Source organism: Sarcophilus harrisii, chromosome 3, assembly GCF_902635505.1.
Source record: "Sarcophilus harrisii chromosome 3, mSarHar1.11, whole genome shotgun sequence".
Classification (NCBI taxonomy): Eukaryota; Metazoa; Chordata; class Mammalia; order Dasyuromorphia; family Dasyuridae; genus Sarcophilus; species Sarcophilus harrisii.
This window is the reverse complement of record NC_045428.1, coordinates 432,291,715-432,318,543: the sequence shown is the minus strand read 5'-3', so window position 1 is coordinate 432,318,543 and position 26,829 is coordinate 432,291,715. Positions and strand designations below refer to the sequence as shown.

Genomic DNA, 26,829 nt, shown 5'->3' with positions numbered 1-26,829 from the left:
CACTAGTTACATTAGTGAGAAATCAGCCCTGAGGAATGATCTGCTTAATCCAGCTCAGCAATGAATCAATCCAGCCAAAAAAGCACTATGTTCTATCTCTACACAGGAATAATGCTTCTATCAGCTATGCCCAGAGGCATGCTGGTAAATGTTTAACAGATCTCCAAAATATATATATATATATATATATATATATATATATATATATATATATGCACAATGTAAATTTAAATTTAATATTATCCATGGTTTCTTAAACCCAAATAAAACAATAAGTCCTGATTTGTTCATTTCTGAGGAATAAATACTCACAATAAAAATTTAATAATTGGCTCTTCTAATTCAGTTCAAATCAGTTCCAGTATACTCCTATTTATGCTACAGCTAGAAGTAAACCTGAGGAAAGAGTGTTTCATAGCAACCATTTTAAGTTTGAGTACAATCTCCACAAAGATTGAAGTGGCAATCTGCAAACTTTTATAATTTTGTTCTTGCTATATTTTTTCAATAGATACCCCTTTGTAAAATCTAATTACCTAAAGTTAATTGGTCAACTAATAATGGAAAGAACACATAAGATGGGGTTTTGCAAATAATAATATCAGAGATAACCTCTTCAAGTCCAGAGCAGTAGCTTCTCTGGGTACCTGCCTTGTTAGTGCAGGTGTGGGATGGGAGGGAACTCCAGAGTTTAGGCTACAGGAATCCCTACAGGGATAAGTAGGTAGAATCTGTATGCCCTGGCCACACTATATCTAAAGTATTTTGTACTCAGTTCTAGACATCATAGTTTGAGAAGGACATTAATAAATGGGAAACTGCTCAGGAAGCAATGAGGAAGGACCTTAAATCTATGCCAGAAGGGGATCAGATGGAAGAATTAGGGATATTTAGCCTGAAGAAGAGAAGATTCAGGGAGGACAAGGTTCATATTGTTGTTTAAGTATATGAAGGTCTATCAAGAGGAAGAAGACTGGATTTATTCTTTGTTTGGCTTTAGGGGGCAGGACCAGGTGGGAAGGGTTAAGAGATAAACACAGATTTGACACCAGGAAAAATATTCTAACAGAGCTATATGAAAATGGAGAGGGTTATTTCAGTTAGCAAATGGATTCTCCATCACTGGGAGCTCTTTGGGCCAAGGATGAACAGGGGAAAGCTGAGATACCTTCCAACTCTAAAATTTTGTGATTCTGTAATTATCCTTTCCTCTTAAGTTTTAAACCCTTTTAGAAGCCTATAAGTTCTATTTCCTTCTTTAAAAGAGAAATTGTTGGTTCTGATAAATATTTAGGGATTTAGAAGCTAGTAAAACAAAACATTTTCAAATTGTTACCTTTCTCTTTGATGTGGCATTTTATTCAAATAATTCTTCAAGAATGACTGGGTATGGTATCCAAAATCAGTGTTGTATTGGCTTGGAAATTATCCTTTATATCATCAGCTTTAGAAAGGTTTGTTTCTGAAAGTATTTTAAAATATCCTTGACTCTCTTGATGATCAGGTTTCTCATTATCATGAAGGCTAGTCACATCAACTACAAAGAAAAAACTATAATTTAGGACTAGCCATAGGCAAAATTCTAAAACAGGGAAAATTCGTCTTTGGTACCACATTTTTGGCACCTAATGTCCCCATAACACCTCCCAACCTCCCTTGACTTACAGCGTCAATTGCCTTCAACCACCTTCCCCAAATCAGAAACTATCCTTCTTACGTAGTATCCCTTTCATTCTACACCTCTTACATCCAAATAGAGTTCCATTTCAGTGTCCTATTTCTTTAGGACTCAGTAAGTTACTATGACAAATGTTTTTGTAGATATACTGAATTAGAATATAATAATTAGCAAATAATATATGATAATATAATCATATTATTAATTCATACTAATAAAATTTATTAATCATATATTGATATCATGTACACACACACGCACACACACATGCAAGTAATGTATATGCTTTTTTTTTAAACCAAAGATCATATGGAGATAATGTTTTAACATGCAAAAAAAGAACTGTTATAGTAGGAGAAATTTAAATAATTGCATCAGGTCAATGGAAAGATATATTGTAGCAGGCTAGGCCTTAAGAGTATCCCACCAAGACTAGCTAGCTTCTCTTAACTAGTCTCTCCTTCCTGAATTTTTATTTGTTCTCTGTTGTCAACCTTAATGTTCTTTTTACTCTTAGTACCTTTAGAATTATCTTTTTTCAACATTCTCTAACTTACATCTTAGTTTTGTTTCTCTGAAATAACTTTTCATTATGTCCTCCTAACATTCTTCATTTCACCTTAAAATTATTTCTTTTTAAAATTTCACCTTTTACAGGATGGCTTCCCCAATCCCTCTTAATTCCAGTGCTTTCCCTTGGTTTATTATTTCCTATTTCTCTTGCATTTAGCTTGCTTTATATATATGTTTGTTTTCATATTGTCTCCCCAATTAAACTGTAAACTCTTTGAGGGCAGGGACTGCCTTTTGTTTCTTTATGTATTCCTAGAACTTAGCATAATGCCTGGTACATGGTAGTCACCTAATAAACATTTATTGATTATTGATTGATTGAGCTTTCTCTCTTCCCCAACATCCATAATTTCTTTGCTTATCTTCCTAACAATTCCCATCTCATCTTTTGTCATATAACATATAGCCTCTATTCCTAAGTGGCCCAAAATTTCTAAACTTTTTTTTCAAATGCCTTAATTCTTCCCTCTTCCTCCAAGTACTGCCTCCCCTTCTAAGAACTCTAACTTTTTTTTTTAACTAGATAAATATATGATTATAAATGAAGAATAGATATACAGTGTGATTTGAGAAATAAATTACCTTAAAAATTAGTTTAAAATGACTGAAGATAACATGTGGTGTATATACAGTACATAATTTTTTTTATCAGTTAGAAGCAGTCTTCTAGTCCTGTGCATTCAGAATAAAGACAGCTGCGTTTATTTCAACAATTGGCATTCAAATAAATGTGTAATATGTTTATTTAACATCTGCTTGATATCACGTTTAAAATATACTCTAATGTGAACATGAGCTTTTCTACATTTTTAACCTATTTTCCTAGTGTCTTTAATTTTTTTTTTTACTTAATCATTACCCATATTCCTAATTCTTTCCAAAAAATAAAATAAAAAAAATCTCTTCAAACTCTTGAGAGAATGTCATAAAATATGTTCAACCCAATAAAGGTAGAAAAATAAATTCAGCACCAACAATACCAGCATTGTTATGTTCCAAAAAAAAAAAAAAAAAGAACTAAATTTATAGAAATCTTACATTTGAAACAGCAGATATATGTTGCTATAGTAACAAATTTAATTTTCTTCTATTTTAGTTTCAGGAATAGCATGCCAATTACAGTTTTTTAAATATCAAGTAACATCAACATTTATTTCTTTCTGCGTTTAGAGTCCTGCGGGATAAATTGTACTTACCAATCAAGGAATTTTCATTTTTCTTTCTAATCTTCTTCTGTCGTTCCTAGAAATCATCATGATAAAATGTACATGTTGAAAAGGGACAGTCAGCATTCAGTATTCAATTTACATTGCCATTAAGCTTCAAATCAGAGAACTCCCAAGAGAAGCAGAGCCAAGAGGAATTGAAAACTTCCCAATGGAGCACAAAGAATGATGGTTCAACTTGCTAAAATATTGCTACTTTTCAGACTATCATTAGGAGATGGAAAACTATAAGAAGTCTTCAGAAAAAAAATCTATCTGAATAAATGGGAAGAATAAGCTACTGCTTTCATTGAAGTGTATATATAAACAAGAAAAATTAGAAGCATCTATTATCCTGAGCTTTTAGATTTCCAATGCTCCATTACATTTCCGTCATTATAATTTTGATTTCAAGATGCACTAACAATGCCTCTGAGCACACATAATTTAACATACAACAATAACAAATCCAATGAAACAAACATTTATTAAACACCTACTATGTGCAGAGCACTGTGCTGCATGGGAGAGATACAAAGTTTAGATAAGACATGGTTCCTGGACTCTTGGAGCTCAAACTGCTGTAGGAAAGAATATGGCACATACACACACACACACACACACACATAAACCTATAAAACCAAATAATACAAGTTACATAAAATAGGTACGAATAAAGAGATGTGTTAGGTTTGAGAAAGGGCACACTTGGAGGACATCAGAGGCAATAGCTCATATCTTCAGAATAATCTTAACCTGTATTTTCACCATCACCACTTAACATTAACTGATCTCTCCCTAGGGTTAATATTGTATTGTATTTTCTACAATTTTAGTTTATAAGGTTTCTACCTTCTCAGCCAGTGTACCCATATCCATCAGTGAAATTTCCTGACAAAATAAATGGATCAATGACATCTTGTATCACAATAGAGGACCACTGAAACCTCATGAGTGATTTCTGAATCTGTAAAATAAGCGTCAAATTTTTAGTTTAGATACATAGATAGCCACATTAATATAGAGAGAGCCAGACAGAAAGATCTGGGTTCAAGTCCTTCCAACACATTATGTGATCCTGGACAATCTCATAACTTCTCAGTGCTTTAAACAGCTAATTCTCCAAAACTATAAATTGCAAAGATCTGTAATTTTATAGGTTTGGGAGCTACTAGTAGAAAAACTCTTTCTATTTCACGCAGTACCAGCAACTTTTCTGTTGTTTACAGTCATAAAGAGCTGTCTGTACTGAGGTTAAAGGACTGACCCAGGATCACAGAATTAGTAGGTGGTATTGTACAATTGGAATTTAGATCATCCAAAGCTGGCCTTCCATCCAATATACCACATTGCCTCTCCAGTTTATATGATACCCAAAACAGAATAAAATCAGGGAAATGAAAGGAAATATGATACACATACACACATATATAACATATGGACATATGTATTTATATGGATACAGATTCAAGGATAGAGATATATGGTTAATGAGAGAGAGAGATATAATGACAAGTATATAGGTATAGCTATAGACAAAGAGATAGATACAAATACAAATAGATAATAGGTACAAACATAGATACAGTGTTAGAGCTATACAGATAGATGTAGATACAGATATAGATATAGAAAGATACAGATACATATAATGCTAGTGATACATAGATACAAATAGATACTTCCAGATATAAGTATAGGCCTTGAGAGATATAGATATGTAGATAGAGCTATAGGTACAGATAGACATAGGTATAGGCATATGGATTTATACAGGGTGTTCTAAAAGGCATAGTTCAGTTTTAATTAATATTTTCAAACTATATTATGATTTTTGGGATACTCTGTCTATATCCAAATTAGTGGAGAAACACTTTTAAAAAGATAGTTGCTGAATCACGTGCTATGGATAGCTACAAAACAGCTTGCTTAGAAAATGTAAGCAAATAAATGCTACACTATTTTATTAACTAGTTGTATAGAATATACAGTCACATTATCCATTCATATAATTTCCTATTTTATCCAGTAATAACACATTTTAATATTCAAATTTAATAGATGTATGTTTTTTTCCAGCTGTTTTTGGTTAAGGTGGGTGTGTGTTTAAAATATAAATTAGGGAAGGTTTGTTTTGGTTTTTTTTTTTAAACAAGACAATATACCTCTACTGATGTCTTCCACTGCAAATAGATCATCTTTAATGTTTTCCAGTCTAGGCTAACTACATAGTCATCAAGCAACAAAGATTCTGTAAAAAAAAAAAAGAAATGGGATATATTTAGTCACTAATGTCACAGAAGCCTTTTACTTTACATAGGAATATAGGTATATTTAGCTATACAGATAGAGACAGATAGATAGCTATATAGATGTAGCTATAGATCTAACTAGAGATATAATATTAAAAACAGACAGATTAAGATGTAGCTGTAACTAGATATAGAGAACAAATATAAGATAGGCTTTGACCTTAAAAGTCCTTTAAAAATGTGAATTAAAACTTGGAACTGCTTCCAGATACCAGAATAACAGGAAGATGTTGATTAGTGAAAAGCATTTGGACTTATTGAAAATGGTTATTACACACATGTAATTCTATGCATTTGTAAATTTTAACTGTATGTGGCTATATATGTGAAGTAGAAGCAGCCTAAGAAACAAAGACAACAAAAGAATCATTTCTAATGGTATATAGAGGCAACGAGGTGGTGCATTGGAGAGAGTCTAGAGGATCTGAGTTCAAATATGACCTTAGAGACTTCCTATGTATGAACCTGGGCAAATCTGGGTGTTTGCCTCAGTTTCCTCAATTGTCCACTAAGAAAAGTACTAGCTGGTAAAAGAATTGCTTAAAATCAAGCACAGCCATACTCAGATCTTTGTCAAGACTTTATCATGCACTTTTAATTTGTGTGCAACATCTTTATTATGAAATATAAGTGAGATGTAATTTTGTCATGTGGTATCCCTCCTACAAAATTTTAGCCACTTTCAAATATACCAGTCACTTGTTTAGACTTTTTAGTTAGACTTAGTCAAACAAATCTATTCACACTGCTTCACTGACATTCTCTTCTCACTCTCCTTCACTGACAATTCTCAGCCTGATCATTCTTCCTTCCTACTTTGCCTTTCCCGAGGTAAGTTTTTTATCTCCTTTAAAAAACATAGCAAAACTTGATTTTTCCATCTAGGCATTTCAGAAATCTAAGCCAAAATCACAGGCCCCTTCAATGATCCCCTTAACATTTCTCTTATAATATTTATAGAATGCTTACACCATCCATGCCTTTTTCTATTTAGCAAGTGTGAAGACTGAGTTAGCCCTCTGGATGCATTAGAATCAGCTGGAGTCAGAATAAGCAAAAGTCCTTGGTCTTTATTCTTGGTCTTTAGGGGTAGAAGTGAAGGAAATGGACACAAGGTCTCCACAACCTCCCTTCTCCTCATCCACTGTAAAAGTGACTCTGGCTTGTCTTACTCCACCCTCTAATCCTTGCTACAATTATCTGTATACACCAAAAGATTGAGCCAGCACAGAATAGTGGGAAGGGCCATTTTCCAAGCATATGCTAATAGAGTATTGTCCAATGGATAATTAGCCTTAAGTGCTCAGTTGTCTGATTCCAGTGCACCTACTCAGAGTTTCAGCCCTTTACAAGCAAGTACTCCTAAAGATACTTATCTAGATTCTGTGTGTAGGACTCCTAGGAGATCAGGTGCTCTGACCAAGCCACTGTTAGTAACTTATATCCCAAATTCTTACCAAAGGAATCCCTGGAGTATACTGATATGGTTAGAAATATGTTCAAGGAAGTCACTTTAACACCTATGTGGGAAAATGGATTTGAATGGGGAGACAGTGGAGACAAGGAAACAAATTAGAAAGCCATTGTGATGCTACAGGTAAGGGTTAGGGGGGCCTGAACTAATATGGAAGCAATCTGAGTAATGAGAAGAGGTTCGATAGGAGAGATATTTTGAAGGTAGATGCAAAATTTGGCAGATAATTGGTTATGTGAGGTGAGGGAAAGCAAAGAGTCAAGATTAATGTCAAGATTACAAATCCAGGAATCAGAAAGATGATAGTTCCCTCAATAGAAAGAGATATGTAGGAGGGGGTGGGTGAGTGGGTTTGGAAGAAAAGATAATGAATTTAGTCTGGGAACAGTGAATTCAAAATGTCTTTAAGACATGCACTTTAAAATGTCAAATATACATCTGGTGATTCACAGCTACAGGTCCAGAGAGAAATTGGAATGGAGACATGGATCTGTGAGTCATCAAAACAGACATGATAATTAAGCCCATGGGAGCTTGTGTAAGGAGTGATATTTTGTTCTGTAGGTGTTTTGAGCTGGGCCTAATAGTGAGTCCTCTTAATAGTTTAAACTTGATACTGGAACAACATGAAGATTATTCATTGTTAACAAAAGGAGATTTACTGAGCCACTATAGAAAGAAAAAGGTATACAATAAGGACAGGTATTCAGGACAGCTCAAGCTGATTGAGCCGAGTTACTACTTGCTTCAGCTGCACATCGTCTTCCATCAGCCAAGCATCAATGCACATCTGGAACTTCCCACAGCTACTTTGTATTCAGGTAACCAAAATATAGTAACACTAGCCATAGTCTTTAATCCCTGAGCCAACTAAGTTTCAAGGATAGTCTCAATACCATTTAAGGAAAAACTATTTTAGGATTAGGGTATAGTATCACATTGGCTATATTGTATCCCTGAAAATGACTTCATTCCCCCTCTAAGGTTGAGTTGTGGAGAGATGAGTCCAGAACCACCACATCATGATCAGAATTCTCACTTACACTGCTCAGTTTCCTCTTAATTCACTCTCTACATTAGCTACCTTGACTCCATGCAGTTATAACTCCAACCCGTCATTCCCATCCATTCCATCTCCTATGTGTTTACTTCTCCCATTAGAATAAAAGTTCCTTGAAAAGGAGCTTATTTTTTGTATTTCCAGTGTTAAATACATAGTAAATGTTTAATGCCTTATCTGTAGGCTAGCTTAATTTTCCTTAGAAACATCCTCAAGACTTCATCAGCTCAGGAGACTAAGACTTGTGCCACTGATTATCCTAAGTACAGTCAACTCACAGGAGGGTAAAAGTTGCTCTGTCACAATTTACTGGTAGATCAGGATGGTTAATACAGAAGCAAGGAAGCTAGTCAAATTAGTTGATTTTACATCCTTGCTGAATATTATTTCTATCTTATGGCTAAGTATACCTCTTTTTGTTAACTTAGAGTATATGAGATGTTTAGAAGGACTAACACCTCGGGTGTGAGGACTTACTCAGCTCTTTTTAGGGATGTTCATCCACATCTGATTTATTCAACTCTTACCTATGGCTCCAAGAAGCTGCAGCATGCATAGAAGCCACACTCTGGTAAAACATCTTGGCTAAATCAGGTTAAGAGTAACTAAAGGGCTTCTAAACTATCAGTGAGTTAGGGGGATGTCTATCCCAAGTGTATGAATGAAGATTTTCTTTGGCAAAGGTGTCTGAAGCACCTGTGGAGCTGTAGGGCATGGATAGCTTGGTCAAACATTGAAGATGCTTGGGTCATCGATTACATCCTAGGGTATCCTCAGTCATCTCCATTTTTGTCTTCCCACTGGACTTCAATGACTCTGGAAGAAACAGTAAGGTTGATGATTTTGTGTAACTCTGCCTCCCTTAAATCCAATTTGGGAGCAAGCAAAGACAGGGTGATCCCTGTGATGTCACTGGCCCTCTCAAAAAAGAAAGAACAACAACAATTGTTAGATGATCCAATATCTCATTTTATTGCACTTCCAATCATAAGATAACAAGACTAACCTGAACCAAGTCCAATCTATGACAAAACTGATGAGGTTGTCAAATGTAAGTTTAGAGAGAAAAATAGTCCCAGGAAAGTGTATTGGGGGTAAAGCCAATTAGGAGGTATGACATATTTGATGATCCAGCAAAGGAGCCTAAGAATCAGTAAGACGAGCAGGGGAAGTTGTGTCACAAAAACCTAAAGAGGGAGCAACAGAAAAGAAAGGGTGGTCAAAAATGTTAAATGCAATAGAAAGGTCAGAAAGGATAAGGACTGAGAAAAGCCTATCAAACTGGCAATTGAGAGGGAAACTTGGGAGAGATCAATTTCAGTTGAGTGATAAGGTCAGAAATCAGACAACAGATTGTTGAGAAACAAGAAAGGGGGAAATAGAAGCAATGAGTTTAGATATCTTTTTCTAAGGGTTTGACTGAGAAAAGGAGGTGCACTATAGGAAAATAACTTGAGAGGATGATAGAGTCTAAAATAAAGTGTTTTTTTTTTTTTCCTAAAGGACAGAGAAGATGGGCATGTTTGAAGGTAGTGGTGAAGGAATAGGTAAATGAAAAAATGAAGATTACATAGTGAGGGGGGATGATTGAGAAGACAGTCTGTCAGAGAAAAAGGAGGGAACAGGATAAAGACCACGTGTGGAAGAGTTGACCTTAGCAAGAAGAGCTACTTCATAATTGGAGCCTGGAGGAAAAGAGATGAGCCAACTTCCCTGCCTTTGTATCGAATATCTTGATATACTGTGTATGTGTATATGTGTGTGTGCGTGTGTGCGTGTGTATAACAGAGAGAGAGCAATTCTTGCCCCGTCATGGGCTGGCTTGTACTTAGGACTTAAGAAAGTTATGTCAATAACCCAAGCCTTAGCAAAATGCCCTCTACTTTTTCAGCAAAATACAAAACAGTAAGGGAGTTGGGGGGAAGGAGGAAAAGATGATATGGAAGATTTGAGGAGAAAAGGTTTTAAATAGCCTTTTTCACAAGTGGGATGGGCAATCTGTTAGGGAGGAGCAAAATAGGATTCCTTGCTAGAATGAGAGCCCAAGTAAAGTTAGGTAACATAAATTTGTAAGTGGAGGCCTTGGGCTGGCTGGCTGAACTATCTTCAACTTCATTCTGCAGCATTAACTAGAGTGAAGAAGATTGGGGGCAGAAATCAAAAGTTTCAGTTTGGTAAGGCAGGAATGGAAATAGGACAGAGAGAAGCACAAGGCATTTGTAAATAGAAGACGGTAGAATTGAACTGATTAATTTGAGAATTCAGATTGGAAAGAAAGAAAAGTGAAGTTAGAAAGGAGTAATAGCCTCAGAAAGTCCAGGATTAGAGGGCACAATGGAAACAAAGAACAGGGTCAGGAGAGGCAACTCAAAAGGAGAGATAAGATGATGGAAGGTTATGATCAGACATAGGTTTGTTAAGTATTTTATCACAGAAATTGAATACTTATAGTCTAGGATGATGCCATCATTGTGTGGTACTAAGGGAGGGTCAAAGAATAAGTTATAGAATTTGAAGAGACTAAGAAACTGGGATATTAGAGTATTTAAAGGAATGTTAACATATGTAATGAGGTCTCTTGTGACAGGAGTTGTGGAGAAAGTGAACCAGGCAATGAACTCCTTGAGAGGAAAGAGAATGACCTGGGGAAGTAGTAATTTAAATAAAAAAAAAAAAAAAAAAAAAAAAAAGAAACACAACAATGATGATAGCTAACATATATGTAGCTTTGGCATTTTCAAGGTGTTTTATATACATCATCTCATTTCATTCTCACAACAATGCTGGAAGGTTGATGCTAATTTTATCCTCATTTTACAGATGAAGAGACTGACGCTGACCAAAATTAAGTGATTCACTAGGATCACAATGGTAGGAGGTTTTTAAGGCAGGATCCTCATCACTTAACCTTTCTCAGCCTTAGTTTCCTCATCTGTAAAATAGGAATAATAATAGCACTTAACAGTGTTGGATTGTGCTGATCAAATGAGAATTAAAAAGTTTTTAAATTAAACCAAATATAAGTGAATGAATGAATGTGGCATATAGCATTTTTTTTAGAGGGCAGAAAATGAAAAAAACATAGCAATTCTTTAAAAGCTGGGAATCACTACTTTAAAGCATTAATAGGATTCAAAAATGTCCCAAACAAGGCACTGACTCTGCCTGTCCGGCCATGAAATTTGTTGCTAATTTTTAGTAAGATGTTTTGGGAGCTAAGCTATCTGAGAATACCAAATTGAAAAAGAAGGATTCAGAACAGAGTAGAAAAGTGAGCAAGCAAGGTGAGAGATAACAGTTGCTGTTTTGCCATAGGGATTTTTAACCTGGGGTTTGTAAATTTGTTTTTGTTTTTAATATTTTGACAATTATATTTTAATATAAATGGTTTTCTTTGTAATCCTATATATTTTATTTTATGCACTTAAAGAAATTCTGAGCAGTGGTCTGTAAGCTTAGCTAGACTAACAAAGAGATCCATGACATTAAAAAAAACAGATTAAGACACACTGCCCTATTGGCAAAAATTGGACATGCAAATCTTTTTAATTTCATGCCAGCTAGTGTCTTAAATATACCTGACGGTGTATGATGATTTTTTTTAAAGACTAAACAAGTTTCATATGAAATTATTTAGATGTGTAGACTAGTCCATCTTATAATCAATACCATTGTATATATAAATGGATTTTTTTTCCAACTCAAGTCACAGAATTGGGAAGTGAACTTGGAGGTCACTCAGTGCAAATTCCCTTTCTTTTACAACATTCCTCAAAGATGGTTATCAAAGCTCATCTTGAAAGGGTTCAAAATTGTTATTGTTAATGTTGCTCCTATTGCTGGTTTTTTTCCAATGATTAATGTAGTCTTACATTTCAACCTGAGCTGGACAATTTTATTATAACTGAATGAAGACAAAATAGAGATCACATACCAACTGGAAATTCTGACAAGATAGCAAGTTGTGAGGGAAATAAGAGTTAAATTTCCTCAATAATCCCTACACCACTTATTTGTCCAGTCCGACTCTCATCTTCTCTCCAAATTCTCCCAGAATTTATTCAGATTAAAAATACCCATAATATCATTCATTCAAAATAACTAATAGTGAGGGAAAAGCACAATTCATGATGAATCTTCTGATTGCAAAACTGAACTATATGAAAACAGTAAGTGAAACACCATGTAATAACTGACTATAAGACAACTTGAAGGATGAAACTAGAAAACTCATTTTAAGAAAGTGACCAAAAGAGTTACCTATTGGCACTCCAGGAGATCCAAACAGATTTACAAGTTGGAAAGCAAATCTCTGAGATAAGGGCAGACCAAAGGAATTAGGCATGATCCTTAGTGAATCTTGATTATATTTAGTTTGTACACATTGTGATGACTTGGACTCCTTTTCTTTGTGAACTTTGGCACCAAAACTTCCAGAAAAAACATCAAAGCCAAAACTAGGATGCTCTGAAGAAATTTTAGCAGGTAATAAAATTTTGGGCTTATGATTTGAAATTTCTGAAGAAATTAGTTCTACCTCATTCAGCCTATTTCCCACTGTTTGTGATTTAAACATTAAAATTCTTTTCTCACTTGTAAACAAAAACTTTAGAACAGCCCTTTTAGGGAGACACAAAGACTTTCTCAGCTGACTGAATGATACATCATGAGACTGCAGTTCTCCTCCAGAGTTGGATGGAAGATCTATGGGATAACCTAGTGATAGATTACATTGGACAGTCATGTCTTCTGGCTTATTCTTCTCTTCATGATTCACTTCTGGACTTCTGTCATTTTCTACAACCAAAATGTTTTTAAATGTTTGACTATCTGTTATCAGAGCATCCCTCTTTTCTTCTACACTAACCACAGCTTGTCTTGGCAGGTGAAAGTTTGGAGCCAAATTAAAAATCCGTCTGGGTCTTCCCTTCTTAGTAATTATGGCTGATGTTTTCCTTTGGACACATATTTCAGGCAAGTTGCTTCTAAGGACATTAGTTTCTGTCTCCATGAATGGAATTAGGTCTATAAGTTTATTTGGAGAAGATGCCAGCTCCTCATTTCTTAATGCATCAGCATTCTCCTCCATCAGTGCTTGCAGATGGTTTCCTGGGTCTGTGCCTTTATCTGTGTAGACAAGTCTTATCAGTTCTCTAGGGCCATCAGGACAAGTCTGTCTGGAACACCTAGATTTCTTTTGTCTCTGTGGGTTTATAAAATTATGAGGCCCCTCAGGCCAACCAGTAAAAGAAGGCTGTGTGTCCAAATCCCACTCCAGTTTTTCATCAGATAATGTAGCTGAGAAAAAAGCCCAACAATTTGTTTGATTCCTATTTGCTCTGTGCCCGTATTTTAAATTTTCATATGAAGAGTTAAATCTGCATTGATTAGGCAGCATTTCTTTATCACTGAGTTTTTCAGCTGACATGCTATCCTCCTCTGTGAGAACACAAGTGGCTTTAGCAGACACAATTCTATCCTTAATGCCGAACACCACAGAATGACTTGGTTCAACATGACTATCAGCCTTCACTTCAGAGCATCTGATACCTGGTACATAGGAATTATTTTGTTTTTCTATAAAGTTTTGAACTGTTGTCTGATGATTATACATGTGTCCAAGTGCATTTTCATGGGGAATGGATGTCAAACTTAATTGATACAAATTGTTACTTTCTGCAGTTGAGTCACACGTTGGTGGATTTTCCCAAGTTACAGATGTGACAGATTGAGCATTAGAAATATTTTCTTTTCCAAGCTCAAATTTTATGCTTTTACTACCTTCCTTACTGTGTCTATTTACAGAATCTGCTGATGTACATCCCAGATCTCCAATGGACATGGAGACTAAATTTCCATTATTCTCTTCTTCTGAGTAATGCTCTTCACTTTCAGATGTGCCTTCATCCTCTGGCACAGGATAACTTAGGGTTCCATATGATTCTTTCTTCATAGATTTAGCATTACTATTCTTCAGTTTCCTATTTCTTCTTCTATTTCTTCTCTGACTTGCTCTGCTAGGTTTCTTCAATTTTTCTTCTCTAAATATAGAAAACAGAAATTAGAAAATTTACAACAATGCTATTTAATTTACTATGCATGACAAAATGATGGCATTTTGTATCATGTAACAATATTAGCAAGTTTCCAGGACTATACTCCTGCATGGAACTGAACAATTTACATAAAAAATAAATTTATGTTTAAAATTCCATTCTCAAATAATTTTTTAAATCAGCAAATTTTATAAAATAGCTTTAGTGGCAATCTCTTGAAACAAGGAAATTTTATCTTTTTAATACTGCCTTTTAATCTATCAATAAACAATTGAAATTTCCTAAAGTCAAGAAGTAAACTCATTGTGAAACACATTTTGTTCATTCTCAGAACATCAATGCTTCCTAATGGATCAACCCAACTAAATTCAACATCATTTATTAAATTCGTAACATGTACCAAGAATTGTGCTAATGCTAGGCATATAAAACCTCCCCCCCCCCCCAAAAAAAAAACCCACTTACCTTTAAGGAACTCATTTTTTGATTTACAAAACTGATCTGTGATACTGACTTTTCAATATCACCCCAAGATCTGGGGTGAGCAAATTCCCTAAGTGACAATAATTCCCTCTCTGTCTAGCTTATAAAACAAATTTACCTTATTTGGATATTTGGTGGAAGTCATTTTCTTTTAAGTGACTTCTCTTTGGTGTCACTTTATACAAAAATGTGATTATCCTTTTTCTAACAATGAGAAAGTAAAAAGGGATAGGAAAGAGAGATCATAGGGAATAAGGGAGGCAAGGTAGAAAGAGAAAAAAGGGTACAGAAATAGGAGTAGAGACAAAAAAAAAAAAAAAAAAGCCATGGTAAAAGAAGGAAAAGAAAGAATACAGAATGAAGCAAATACATCATTGACCTTAAGAGCTGAAAAGAGTAAAGCAGAATTTTACTGACCTTTTACCTAATTGTTTTCATTTCCAGATTATGGAGTAATTTATGAGAGGTAAGATATGAACAACTCAATATTTTTATCTTCTAACTAGAACACAAAAGTCTTTTTCCATTTAATTGAATATTGGTTGAGAAATGTAAACACAGAAAGATAATGATCTCAATATAGTACTGATGGGACTTCTGTGAAAATAGCCAGACTAGGGGGATGATTCCAAAACATTATTATTATCTCAAGTGTCAATGAAGTAAATGTTTTCAACAATTAAACTCTGAGTCTCAGTTTTCTCATCTGTAATAACTTGCAGTACCTCTCTTTCAGGGCAGTTGTGAGAAAAGAATGAGACAGCGAAGTGGTTCCCTAAGATTAAACAGGGCTGTCAGTCATTCTTGCCCTCCTTTGTATTTTTTTTGTGGGTGGGTCTATTCATCCCTTCAGGCATAACTATCTCTCCAATTTCTCTTAGCTACTACCCTCAGACAGGGTCTTGTCTGCTCCAAAAATAGCAGAGGCCTCATCTAATAATTAGCACAGGTAGTTACAGTTTCCTTATCTCTGATGACTCATTCACTTGACTAGAATTTAACCTAAAGTCCTTGGACTTTTAAAAAGTTGCTTTTGTTAATTGCATTTTAATATAGCTTTCTTTGTAATCCTATGTTAAAATGTTATTAGAAAATTTGGCTTTTAAAGTTTTAACTCCTAAAGATTGGAAATCTATAGCAAGGACATGTTTAGAACCTGGACAAAACTTGTTGTAGCTTTCTGAGTATAGTGAACTCGGTAGAATGCAAGCCCAGTGAAATAGGCAACCTGGAGTTAATATACCAATCACCTATGGTCAACTAACAAGTTTAGGTTTTTATGCAGACACTTTAGCACAAATTAATTACCTTATGGAAGCATATGAGCAAATTGCTGCTGCTGCTATCAAAGCATGGGGCACCCTCCCAGGAAGGCAAAATAGAGGGGAAGCCTTCAGGAAAATAGAGCAAAGTCCAAATGAACCCTTTGCTGATTTTGTGGGACATTTGCAGACAGTTGTCACAAGAACTATTGATGAAAATATAGCAACAGAAACAAAGATGAGACAATTTGCTAAAGAAAATGCCAATGAGGTTTGTAGAAGAATTATACTATGACTACACAAGTTTGCTCCTTTAGAGGAGATCATAACATGCTGCGTCACAGTGGGCACAAATATCTTTTATACCCAGGCTATAATGCAGACTTCCCAAGATCCCTTTGGCAAGGGACTTCCAGAGAGACTCGTCAATGCTTTCAATGTGGTAAAGTAGGGTATCTGAAAGCTCAATGTTGGCACACAGACAGAGTGAGAAAACAGGGTGGGAGAACAAGGCCCAATATCTCATGTTCAAAATGCAACAGAGGCTTCCACTGGACCTCAGAATGTAGACTGACTCAGGGAAATGGGAAATGAGGTCCAGCTCCAGGGTTCCAGGCAAAAAACAGGTGGGGCATGATGGCAGCCGATCTCACATCCAGACAATCTTTAGAAGTTCAATACTCAAACATGATAAATCAGCTGAGAAGCAACCTGATGGGAGAAAGGGATTACAATTGGGGAGAATAGAGTTGTATGCAGCTAGGACTACTGAGATATCCCCTGGAGAAGTGAAATCGGTCCTTGTCCGGCCTCTGGATCCCTTGCCTCCAGGCACAGTAGGCTTGACCATTTCACCTCCTGAGAGTACATACAAAACAGTGTCCATCCACACACTGATGTGGGAAACTGGGGAATGTGTAGATTATATCCCAATCACTAATACAGGTAAATAATGTATGACTTATCAACCAGGAGAAGTAGTAGCATCAGGTTTACTGATACAGACTCCTAATAAGCAATCTGGTGATAGTAGCCCAGATTTTGACTTCAAGCAACAGAATCCAGGAATATTCTGGCTTGCAGCTGTTACAGTTGACCGACCTATGCTCACTATCTTTGCAAATGGCCTACCATTAGAAGGATTGGTAGACACAGGTGCAGATCATACAGTCATTAGAGGTGCCAATTGTCCCAGTCACTGGCCAAAAATTAAGGCAGACTCCTACATGTCTGGCATAGGAGGATCAATAGCAGCTGAAGTTAATGCTAACAGGAGCTTTTACTCTTTTTGTAGTTGAAAAAATCCCCATCAATCTATGGGGAAGAGACATCTTACAACACTTATGATTATAATTGAGTACTTCAGCTTTTTAGGCAGGGCTGTTATTGAAGGCCTGCCTGTACTCTCACTTGTTCTCCTTCAATGGAAAACTGATATCTTTAGATAATTGCCAGGTGATGTGTAGAGATCTAGAAAGTGGTGAATGGACCAGATAGGCTAACTGTTCGGGGAACAGGGTTTGTTTGTATCTCTACAGATGGAGAAGGAATCAAATGGGTACCAATGAGCCATATTCACCTTGTCCATCAGAGAGAGATAGAGAAGACCCTTGAAATGAAGGAAAAGACCCAAGAAACATCAGATGGTTCCATCTCTGACTACATGTGCCAATGAATAATAAAAATTGCCAATGAGACTGCTGCTGGACTTCAAAATCTACAGGAATCATTGGATTCCCTGACACACGAAGTAATGGACAATAGATTGGTTATGAACTACTTCTAGGACATATGGACATGTACAATTCCTCATGTTGATTCATATTGTTTGTTACATCACTCCTAGCCTGTGTTATATTACTATGTGCTTGTGTAATACCTCCCATGCTGATGGATTTATGTATACCTGTTTCAAGTAAGACCCCTTCAGTCCAGAGGAAACCTAATAACAATATCTGGCTTGATGTTTTTACCTCCCTCCTTGAGAAGTCAGGGAGGGCATGATCACCTTCTTTTTTGGTGTTAACTCAATGGAATTGATGAGATGATTGTTCTCTAGTTCACATATATATTTAGTACTTAGAATGGTGATATAATGGTTCTTTAAGTTCACACATAATCAGTATGCTATAATGATGTAATTACAATAAAGTATATAAGGGTTAACAAGGACTGGAAGACAGATATTTTATCACTGACTATCCTTGTGGTGGCTCTCCTGCCTCCTGCACTATAGGGGAGACTGGCAGATTGCTGGAAGAAACTGGGGACAGTCAGTCAAGCTGTAAGTCAGACTGCTCGAAGAGACTGTGGAGCAGATTGGTTCAGACTGGAAGACTGAAGGAGACAATAAAGACTTTGGACTTTATTCCTGACTATTCTCGTAGTGATTATTCTGCTGAAACCAAGACTGGTCCCAAGGCCCTCCAGAAAGCTAGTCTGAACATTATAGAAATAGAACTAAGAAAGCAATATACATAATGACTACACCAATGGAAATGGGAATAACAATAAGAACAAAACAAATGAAAGTAAATATTGCAAAATTATGATCAAACTTAGCCCCATGAAGAGAAATGAGATTATATCTTTCTAAGCTTCTTTGCAGAAGGATTTTGAAATACTGTACATAATTTCAGACTTTTTTGATTTATTGTTTAGTGATGCTTCTTTTTTTATTCTTTGTTATAAGATATTCTTTTCAGGAGTAAGGGGAGAAGACATACTTTGGAAAATGTAGGTGCTGTAAAAATAATATTGCTTTTAAAAATAAGCCATCAGCAACCTTGAAGGCAGCTGACACAACCTTTGGAGAACAGTTGTCTATGATCTTTATGTGATTATTCAATTAGTTCAAGATTTCACAGGTTCCAGGGACTTTTCTCTCTCTGTACAAAAAGCAATCCATTGATACCTTTACACTTTATGCAATTCTTCTTGACATAGTCTATGAATCATTCGTAGAGGAGTTATTCCATGGCCTAAAGGCTTCCCTATTTTTCTCCTATTTTTGTACACCAGTGAAGCACTTAGACCACCTATTATTCCTTACTTTTGCTACATTACCAGCTCACTTCCTTTTCTAGGAATATAAATGAAGGATAAAATCTTTTATACTTTTGCTTGCCAATATAATTCTCATTGATAGTAAAATATAGCATGCTCACACCAATCATGTATTTTTCTATTCCCTTGGTTTACTTGCCATTATGATTTATAGTATTCTTTGATTTATCACTTTATTTTAGTACCAAAAGAATACTCCTAGTAAAAATATGGACTTTTAGGTCAGCAAACAGCATAAGATTACTAAAAGAACTGAGAAAATTTCTAAATATAATACAATCATTTTTTCCTTTCTGTTTCATTTTGTATCCAACTCATTACCCATGTGAAATAGCAGTTTAAGATATAAATTGATGAAATCATGCAATGAACTTCAATGGACAAATAATATATGTTGCAATTTAAGAAATATACATTTTAAAGTATATCTTTATTAGTGACCTTTCCCACTCCAAGCATTGAGAATTTACAATAAATACTCTCCCCTCCACTTAAACATTCTCTTTTAACAAAGAAAAGTTAAATAAAATTGAAAAATTGATATCTGACAGAGTATGCAACATTCTGCAACCAGTCATCCACCTATATAATTAATCTACAGGCATTTATTATATGTCTACTCTGTGTGTATCAGTCTTGGTGCTGAATGAAACTATCTCTATTCTTAAGAGATTTGCATTTATTAAGAGGGAAGGGTATTTCATTATTTACTGTAGAAAAGATACTTACAGCAATGAATCTGAATTCAGATGCCATTATTTTTAATTTGATTATTGTAGTCATTATATAGATTGTTCTCTTGGTCCTACTCTTTTCATTATGTATTATTTCATATTAAGTCTTGCCATGTTTACCTAGATTTTCTCATAGTTGACATTTCTAAGGATAGAAAATTGTATTCATATGCCACATTTTGTTATTTTCCAGTAGATGGATGCCTCTTTGTTTCCAGGCTTTTGGTGCTTACAAATAATGCTACTATGGATAATTTATTACATTTAAGAGCAATATATTATTGTGGACAGGTCACTGGCTTGGAATCAAGAAGATTTGGGTTCAAAACCTAATACTTACTAGCTGCATGACCCTGAGGAAACAAACTCTCATCCTCAGTTATAAATGTCCTACATTGATTCTCCAGACTTCATAATAGAAGTAACAAAATCTTTCACCTTTCTTACTTCCCACATCCTAATTGAGAAACTGTAGTATTCATTTATTTACTCAACAGATATTTCTTGGATACCCAATATGTACAAAGAACTGTGTAAAATGCTATAATAGTAAACAATGTCCTTTATTGTTGGTCAGGTGTTTCATTTATGTCCAGCTTTTTGCAACCCCATTTGGGATTTTCTTGGCAAAGATACTGGAGTGGTTTGCCATTTCCTTCTGCACTTCATTTTAAAGATGAGGAAACTGAGGTAAATTAGTTAAGTAGCTTGTCTAGGACCTCATAGCTGGTGAGTCCAGATTTGAATTAAGGAAAATGACTTCTAATTCCAAGGTCAATTCTCTACTGTGCTCCCTACTGCCCCTAACAATGTCCTAGACAAGTACTAATTAAAGATACTGATTCCAGGAACTAAAGGAATGGGCTCTAAATCTGTGAGATTGTGATCCTTTACTTGTTTTTTCTTCATGGATAACTAGATCAATGTCTTTTGAATAATTATGGCTCAGAGAAAGATACAGAAACTTCTGGGGCTCAATGCAATCAGCACCATGTCATCCATGAATTCAACACCTGAGGAATCTCACCATCAATAGGTAAGTAACCTTCTTTTGAATTCTGAATAGGAGATTCTCCACATCGCTGACAAACCCATTTGACAAGCATATGTATCCCTATCACATTTTCTTTGGCATTGCTCAGTGGACTGTTGTGCAAAGTTATCTCCATGGTTCTCTGTGATATGTCACTGAAATTTAAAGAACCTGAACATAATGGTAGAGATAAATTTCACATGAAAAAAGAAACTTGAAGATGTGAAGAGATTTTCACATGTGAAAAAATTCACATGAGAGATTGCCCAAGGGTCACACAGATAGTAACATTGTGCCACCTAGCTGCCTCTGTTTGTAAGACATTGTCAGCAAAATCCCACTTCCTTTTCATCTATTTTTTTTTAAATCAAGGATGACTTCAATAGGTTTCCTAGATGATGCTCATAAAGATTTTAGAGATAGGAAAAACAGGATCAGTTACATTACTTTTCTGGTGCATTATTTACTCTAGCTCCTAAATAGTGCCCTATACATATTAAGTACCTTAATGAATAAGGGAATTCCATGGTTCCCTGGTTAGGATATAGGAAGTTAGATGTATACTTATATTGTATTTAATTTATACTTTAACATATTTAACAGGTATTGGTCAAACTGCCATTGGGGGAGGTAATGGGGGGAAGGAGGGGAAAAAGTGAAACAAAAGGTTTGGCAATTGTCAATGCTGTAAAATTACATATATATAATATATATATATATGTATATATATATATACATATATATATATAACTTGTAAATTATAAGCATTGTAAATGTAAATGTAAATTTGTAAATTACATTTTGTAAATGTAAATTACATTTACAAGCATTTAATTTACATTTACATTTACATTACAAGCATATAACTTGTAAATAAAAAGCTATAAAAAAAAAAGATATAGGAAGTTAGGAGAGATTTATTAACTCTAGGGAATCAACACACAACAGTTCATTTATAAAATCAATAATATAAGTTATATTCCTTCAGTTTTCCTTATCTCTGCCTTATATTCTTAAAAACCTTAAAAACCTTAAATTTCTATTACATAATCTTCAATTTCTAGGAATAAAGATTTTGGTTATTAAGATAACTGAAGAACATCTTGAGAGTTTTTAACTTATAAAAACATGGCAATTAAATTGACACTAATTTTAAGAACAGTGAAGGAGCACAAAATTCCTTCTATTACAATGACTATATAATGAAAAAAAATTAAATGATTTTCTTGTCAGTCACTATTTTCTCTTATAAAATGTAGCTCACCATCAAAATACTGAGAGAGCCAGCCTAGTTCCACAACAGATACCCACATACGGGTTATACTATTGGCACTTTTGTTTTTAAAAAGACACCATACCCTGAGTTTAAAATATTAAAATAACTCAACAATTACATTCCCAGGCCTTCCAGGACCTAATGAACGTATATTAGTTACCATAAGCAAAAAATACATATTTAATGAATTTGCCCTAGTCTTTTACTATAGTTTTGAATTGTTCATTCATAGCCCAGTGAATTATTGACCAGTTGTACCAAAAGTAAACTTCGATAACATTTTGTTCTTGGGAAAATACCTTTTGCTTTAACAAACAAACAATTGTTATATGAATTGGTATGGTCCCTTGCTGGATAACAGCTTTGAAATTAAAAAAAAAAAATTGTCATAGACCCAAGTATACAGCTTACACAAACATACTAGGAATGTTTCTATTCTATAGAGTAATTATGGAGGAATGGGATAAGATGAGAATAAATAGATGGGTTGCAGTGTCTAACAGTAACACACTGATGTGATAATTTGCAGAAATATGAGTAAAGCTAATGCTTGAAATAAAATAGAATTAGAGAAGGAATGAGAAAGTAAAAGGAGACTTGGAGAGAATCTGAAGGGGCTTTTAACATTTTTATAGTTTTTAGAGTTTGATGAAATTTACACATGTAATTTCACAAATGTTTTTCCTTTTCCTTGAGACAAGAGTATTTTCAGGATTATATTCATGCCTATCACTAATAATTAAGGCCATTTCAGGGATCACAAATTGAGTGGAGTGAGGACAGGTGACCAAGGTCATTCTTGAGAAAACTCAGCAATAGCTGGAAATGATGACCAAGTAGAAAAGAAATTAAAGGATAAAAATAAAGATGAAAATGAGATTGAGTGAACTGAAGTAGATTGAGCAGTAATAATCAGTGAAAAAAAGAAAAGTTTCAAGAAATGCTGTATTTACACAATCATTTTAAGAGACACAGTGGTAGGAAAATATTAAATCAGACAATTCCATGTTTGGAATGAAATTAGTACTGTCGAGTTGGGTGAGCTTAATTGCTGTTTGGAGGGACCTCAAGAAAGTAGGTAGGAGAATTTAAAAGTACTGTGAAATTAGTCAATTATGCATATGGAAAATACTTTAGAAAGGTGAATATTGGTAACTCAAGGGACACCTATGCTATTTAAACTGCTGGTATTTTTAATAATAAGGATTTATATGTAAGCAGATGTGGAAATCATAAATTGTGCTTATTACAACCACCTGTTGAAAGATTTATAGAGTAGATATCTATGTAAATGACAACCCATTTAATGTCTTTTTATCTTATAACTAGTCCATGCCTCCCATCAGTTCACTATAGAGGATCTACCCAATCTTTCTCTAGGTCTTTTTATGAACCACAGTTTATAAAAAACAGAAAACCAAAATGTGTGAATTTTTAAAAAACAAATGTGACTATGACATAAAAAAAGGAGGGAAAGAAGTATGTTTTAGGGAAACTCAGATAAACTGTCAAGAAGCACCCTTAATGCATCCTTTGTCATTTTTTAAGCCAAGCAAAATGAAGGAAAACAATAAAGATAAAATTTGAGCTAAAAGTTGTACCTACTATAAAAATTCTAAATTAGGTTAAACATAGCCAGTTCATTTGGAAACATAAGTGACTTACAAAGACATTCCAACCTGTAAATCCAGTCTAGTCATTACATACAATTTCCTCCATCAGAAAAGTCCTCTACAAAACCTAATGATCTCATAGCCTCCTTCCCAGTCATTAGAAGAACTAATTTCATTTCTAGAAATGGTGCACCGAGATGATTTTTCTGCATCATAAATTCTCTATTTCAGATTATAATACTATTTGAAATGAATTATTATCATCAATAATAATGAGTTCAATATACCAAAGTGATTAGTACAATAGTAGACAATACCAAACCTGCCCACCTTTTCATTCCTTCCTTCTTAAACATAAATTATTCTTAAATTCTTAAATGTAATTATCATACTCATTATGCCTATCCTTATAAAAGAAATATAGAAAGTAGATCTTGCTAAAAAAATTTTTTTTTTATCAAAACTAGCATTTTCTTGACATTTTGATTTCTTGGAATGAATATTTAAGCCATATCTTCTCAACAGTTTATCAGCAAATTCAGCTAAGTCCCAATTACTTCAACTGACTAGGTCAAATACAAAAAGCTTTTTATTTTACCTTAACAATAGCCTTGCCATCTGTGTAGAATAAAAACTGATGAAATATGGATTCAATGTTCTAAAGTGTTAACTCAATCTATGACAATTACATCTTTCCTATGCTATTGATATACTACTTAGTTGCCAAGACTTAACTCATTTTCTGTTCCTTTATAAAAATGTGACATGTCATTTTTGCTGCCAAGAAATAGATGAATACATTTTGCAATGTACAGTCAATATCATGACAAACAGCTAAACATAAATAATTGTCATGCATTCCTAAGAATTCATAGGTCTAATATTAAAAATAAAGTTTCTCACACCTATTAAAACTATAATTAAAGACAAAATAGACTAGAGAATTAATCTGCCTCTATATAAGTTGCAGATCTAGCATAGGTTGGGGTCAAAAACTGTTTTACTAGTAACAAAAACAGATATGGAATGCACATTTGAAATATGCAAAAAGTTAAGTCTTTTTGGTTCATCACAGAATGACTTACAGTTTCTTTAATTCGCTGTCCTGCTAAGGAAAGAAAGGCCCTTTTTTTCTTTTGGTTCCATTGACCTGCCTTCTTACCACCATTGCCTTTTACTCTGAGCAGATACCCAGACCTCTTTTGGGGGGACCCTAGAGAGGACAGAGGGGAGAGTTTTCAGAAATTGAATAGACAAATCTGTGGATACAGTAGTCCATATACTGCTCTTATGTACTCTGGGTGTCTAGTATAGCACTGAAACAATCTTCTTACTCAGTGGCTCATCGTTTATTATGACCCTAAACAGGGACTTCTCATATTTAAATACCTCTGCTAACCCTATTCCTTTTACATTAAATAGAACTTGGGTGTAAATAATCTGTAACAAGTCTACTTGATATAAAATTGAAAATAGTTGCAGAACACATTAAGTGATTGATGTAATGTAAGGAGTACAGTACAATAGCGTGTTAAGACTTGGAACCAATCAGAAGACCTGAGTTTGAATCCTATCATAGACATTTACAGCAATATGACCTGGGCAAGTCACCTAAATTCTCACTGTTTCAAATTCCTAATTGGTAAAATAGAGATATTTGTAGTACGAATTTCACTCAAAGGGGCTGTTGTGAGGTTCAGGTGAGAAGTATACAAACTATTTTACAAATCTTAAAACACTATATAAAAGTTATTATTATTATTACTATTATTATAACTGACAATAGCTATAATATTTAAGTTCTATAGCTAATCTTAAATTCCAGGGTGCCTCTATCATTGTGAAGTATATATGAAAAACTATGAGAAATGTTATTTACTATAAAAAGAATCTCTTCCCAAATGGAGAATATCCAATTTACTATGGATTTCACTGATGTGTAAAACAGAAATAATACTTTTCTCAGAGGGAAAAAAAATGTCTCAAGCAGGCCAGAACTATGTTTATACCTCAGCACGTAGGGAATTGACTGCTAAATTTAAGTAAATTTATTTCCTTATAATATGGAAAAACTTATTAATGAAGGTATTTTACATAACTATCAGAAATTTTTTTTAAAATGGCCAGTAACCATAAAACCCCTTATGCCACTATTATTCAAAGAGATTGTGAGCTAGAGAGTATATCCTGGTGAGTAGAGATTTGGTCCTGCCAAAATTTGTTGCTGGGTGATGAAATGTAATCTGGAGAGGCTGTCTAGAATTCTTCACTTGATGGAGATCATCCAGAAGTCTCTTAAGTAGAGGCTCGGCGATCAAGTCCAGAACCAGATAGTGGAATTACCCTGAGGTGTGCATATGGTTCTTCAGCAGGTTAGATCTGATTTGCCAGAGAAAGCAATATGCTTGAGGTGAATTCCAGCTGAGTAATGTATTTAATCGAAGGAAACCAAAAAGAGAGAAACAATACACTGAAAATATTTCCAAAAGTTAATAAGTCACAGGGTGGAGGCAAGATATTTAATGGCATTTGAGATTCATGGAAAACAGAACAAAGTGAATTAAGCTGAGTAGTTCAAACTGTCCTGAAGGCAGTCATTTGCTGCAGCAGAAAACAGGATTCCCTATATCACAGACTGCTTCTGACCTTCAGAAAATTGGGGAAACATAAGAGGGTATGAAAGGGCAGTGGGTGAAACTTGGAACTAGATATAACAGCAATAAATGAAATGTGGGATGGATTCAGATTGAGTAGAGGATCTTGGATCTGAAAGGCTACAAGAACAACTACTTGCATGATGGCCAAAGGACTAATCTTCCAATTTTCTGGGAAGCAAGTAAAGCAGAGGTTCCTAGTAGTTAACCTGTCCTTCTAGCTGGAAGTGTTCCTTCAAGGCGCAATGGTGGCAGCAATTATTTATAAACCATCTTGAGAGTTTCCAAAGTCATCTGCTGTTTAGATTGATGATTTCAAATTCTCCTAGGTAACCATCTTCAACTAAGAA

General features: G+C 34.7%; 1 protein-coding gene across 6 annotated transcripts in view; it reads right to left on the bottom strand.

Moving 5' to 3' along the window:
* The window catches only part of N4BP2L2 (NEDD4 binding protein 2 like 2), a 76,373-nt gene that overhangs the window by 3,275 nt on the left and 46,269 nt on the right, over nt 1–26,829 (bottom strand). For 2 of the 6 annotated variants that reach the window (XM_031960718.1, XM_031960719.1), the window contains exons 7-10: nt 12,563–14,343; nt 5,622–5,707; nt 3,448–3,493; nt 1,337–1,537 (exon numbers count right to left, since the gene is read on the bottom strand). In XM_031960718.1, coding sequence (XP_031816578.1) covers nt 1,374–1,537; nt 3,448–3,493; nt 5,622–5,707; nt 12,563–14,343 — 2,077 coding nt within the window. In that variant the 3' untranslated portion in view covers nt 1,337–1,373. Of the gene's footprint in view, nt 1–1,336; nt 1,538–2,833; nt 2,924–3,447; nt 3,494–4,308; nt 4,424–5,621; nt 5,708–8,998; nt 9,119–9,232; nt 9,490–12,562; nt 14,344–26,829 lie in introns of those variants that run through there. The other 4 variants (XR_004233134.1, XR_004233135.1, XM_031960720.1 and 1 more) reach the window with 4 other exon arrangements.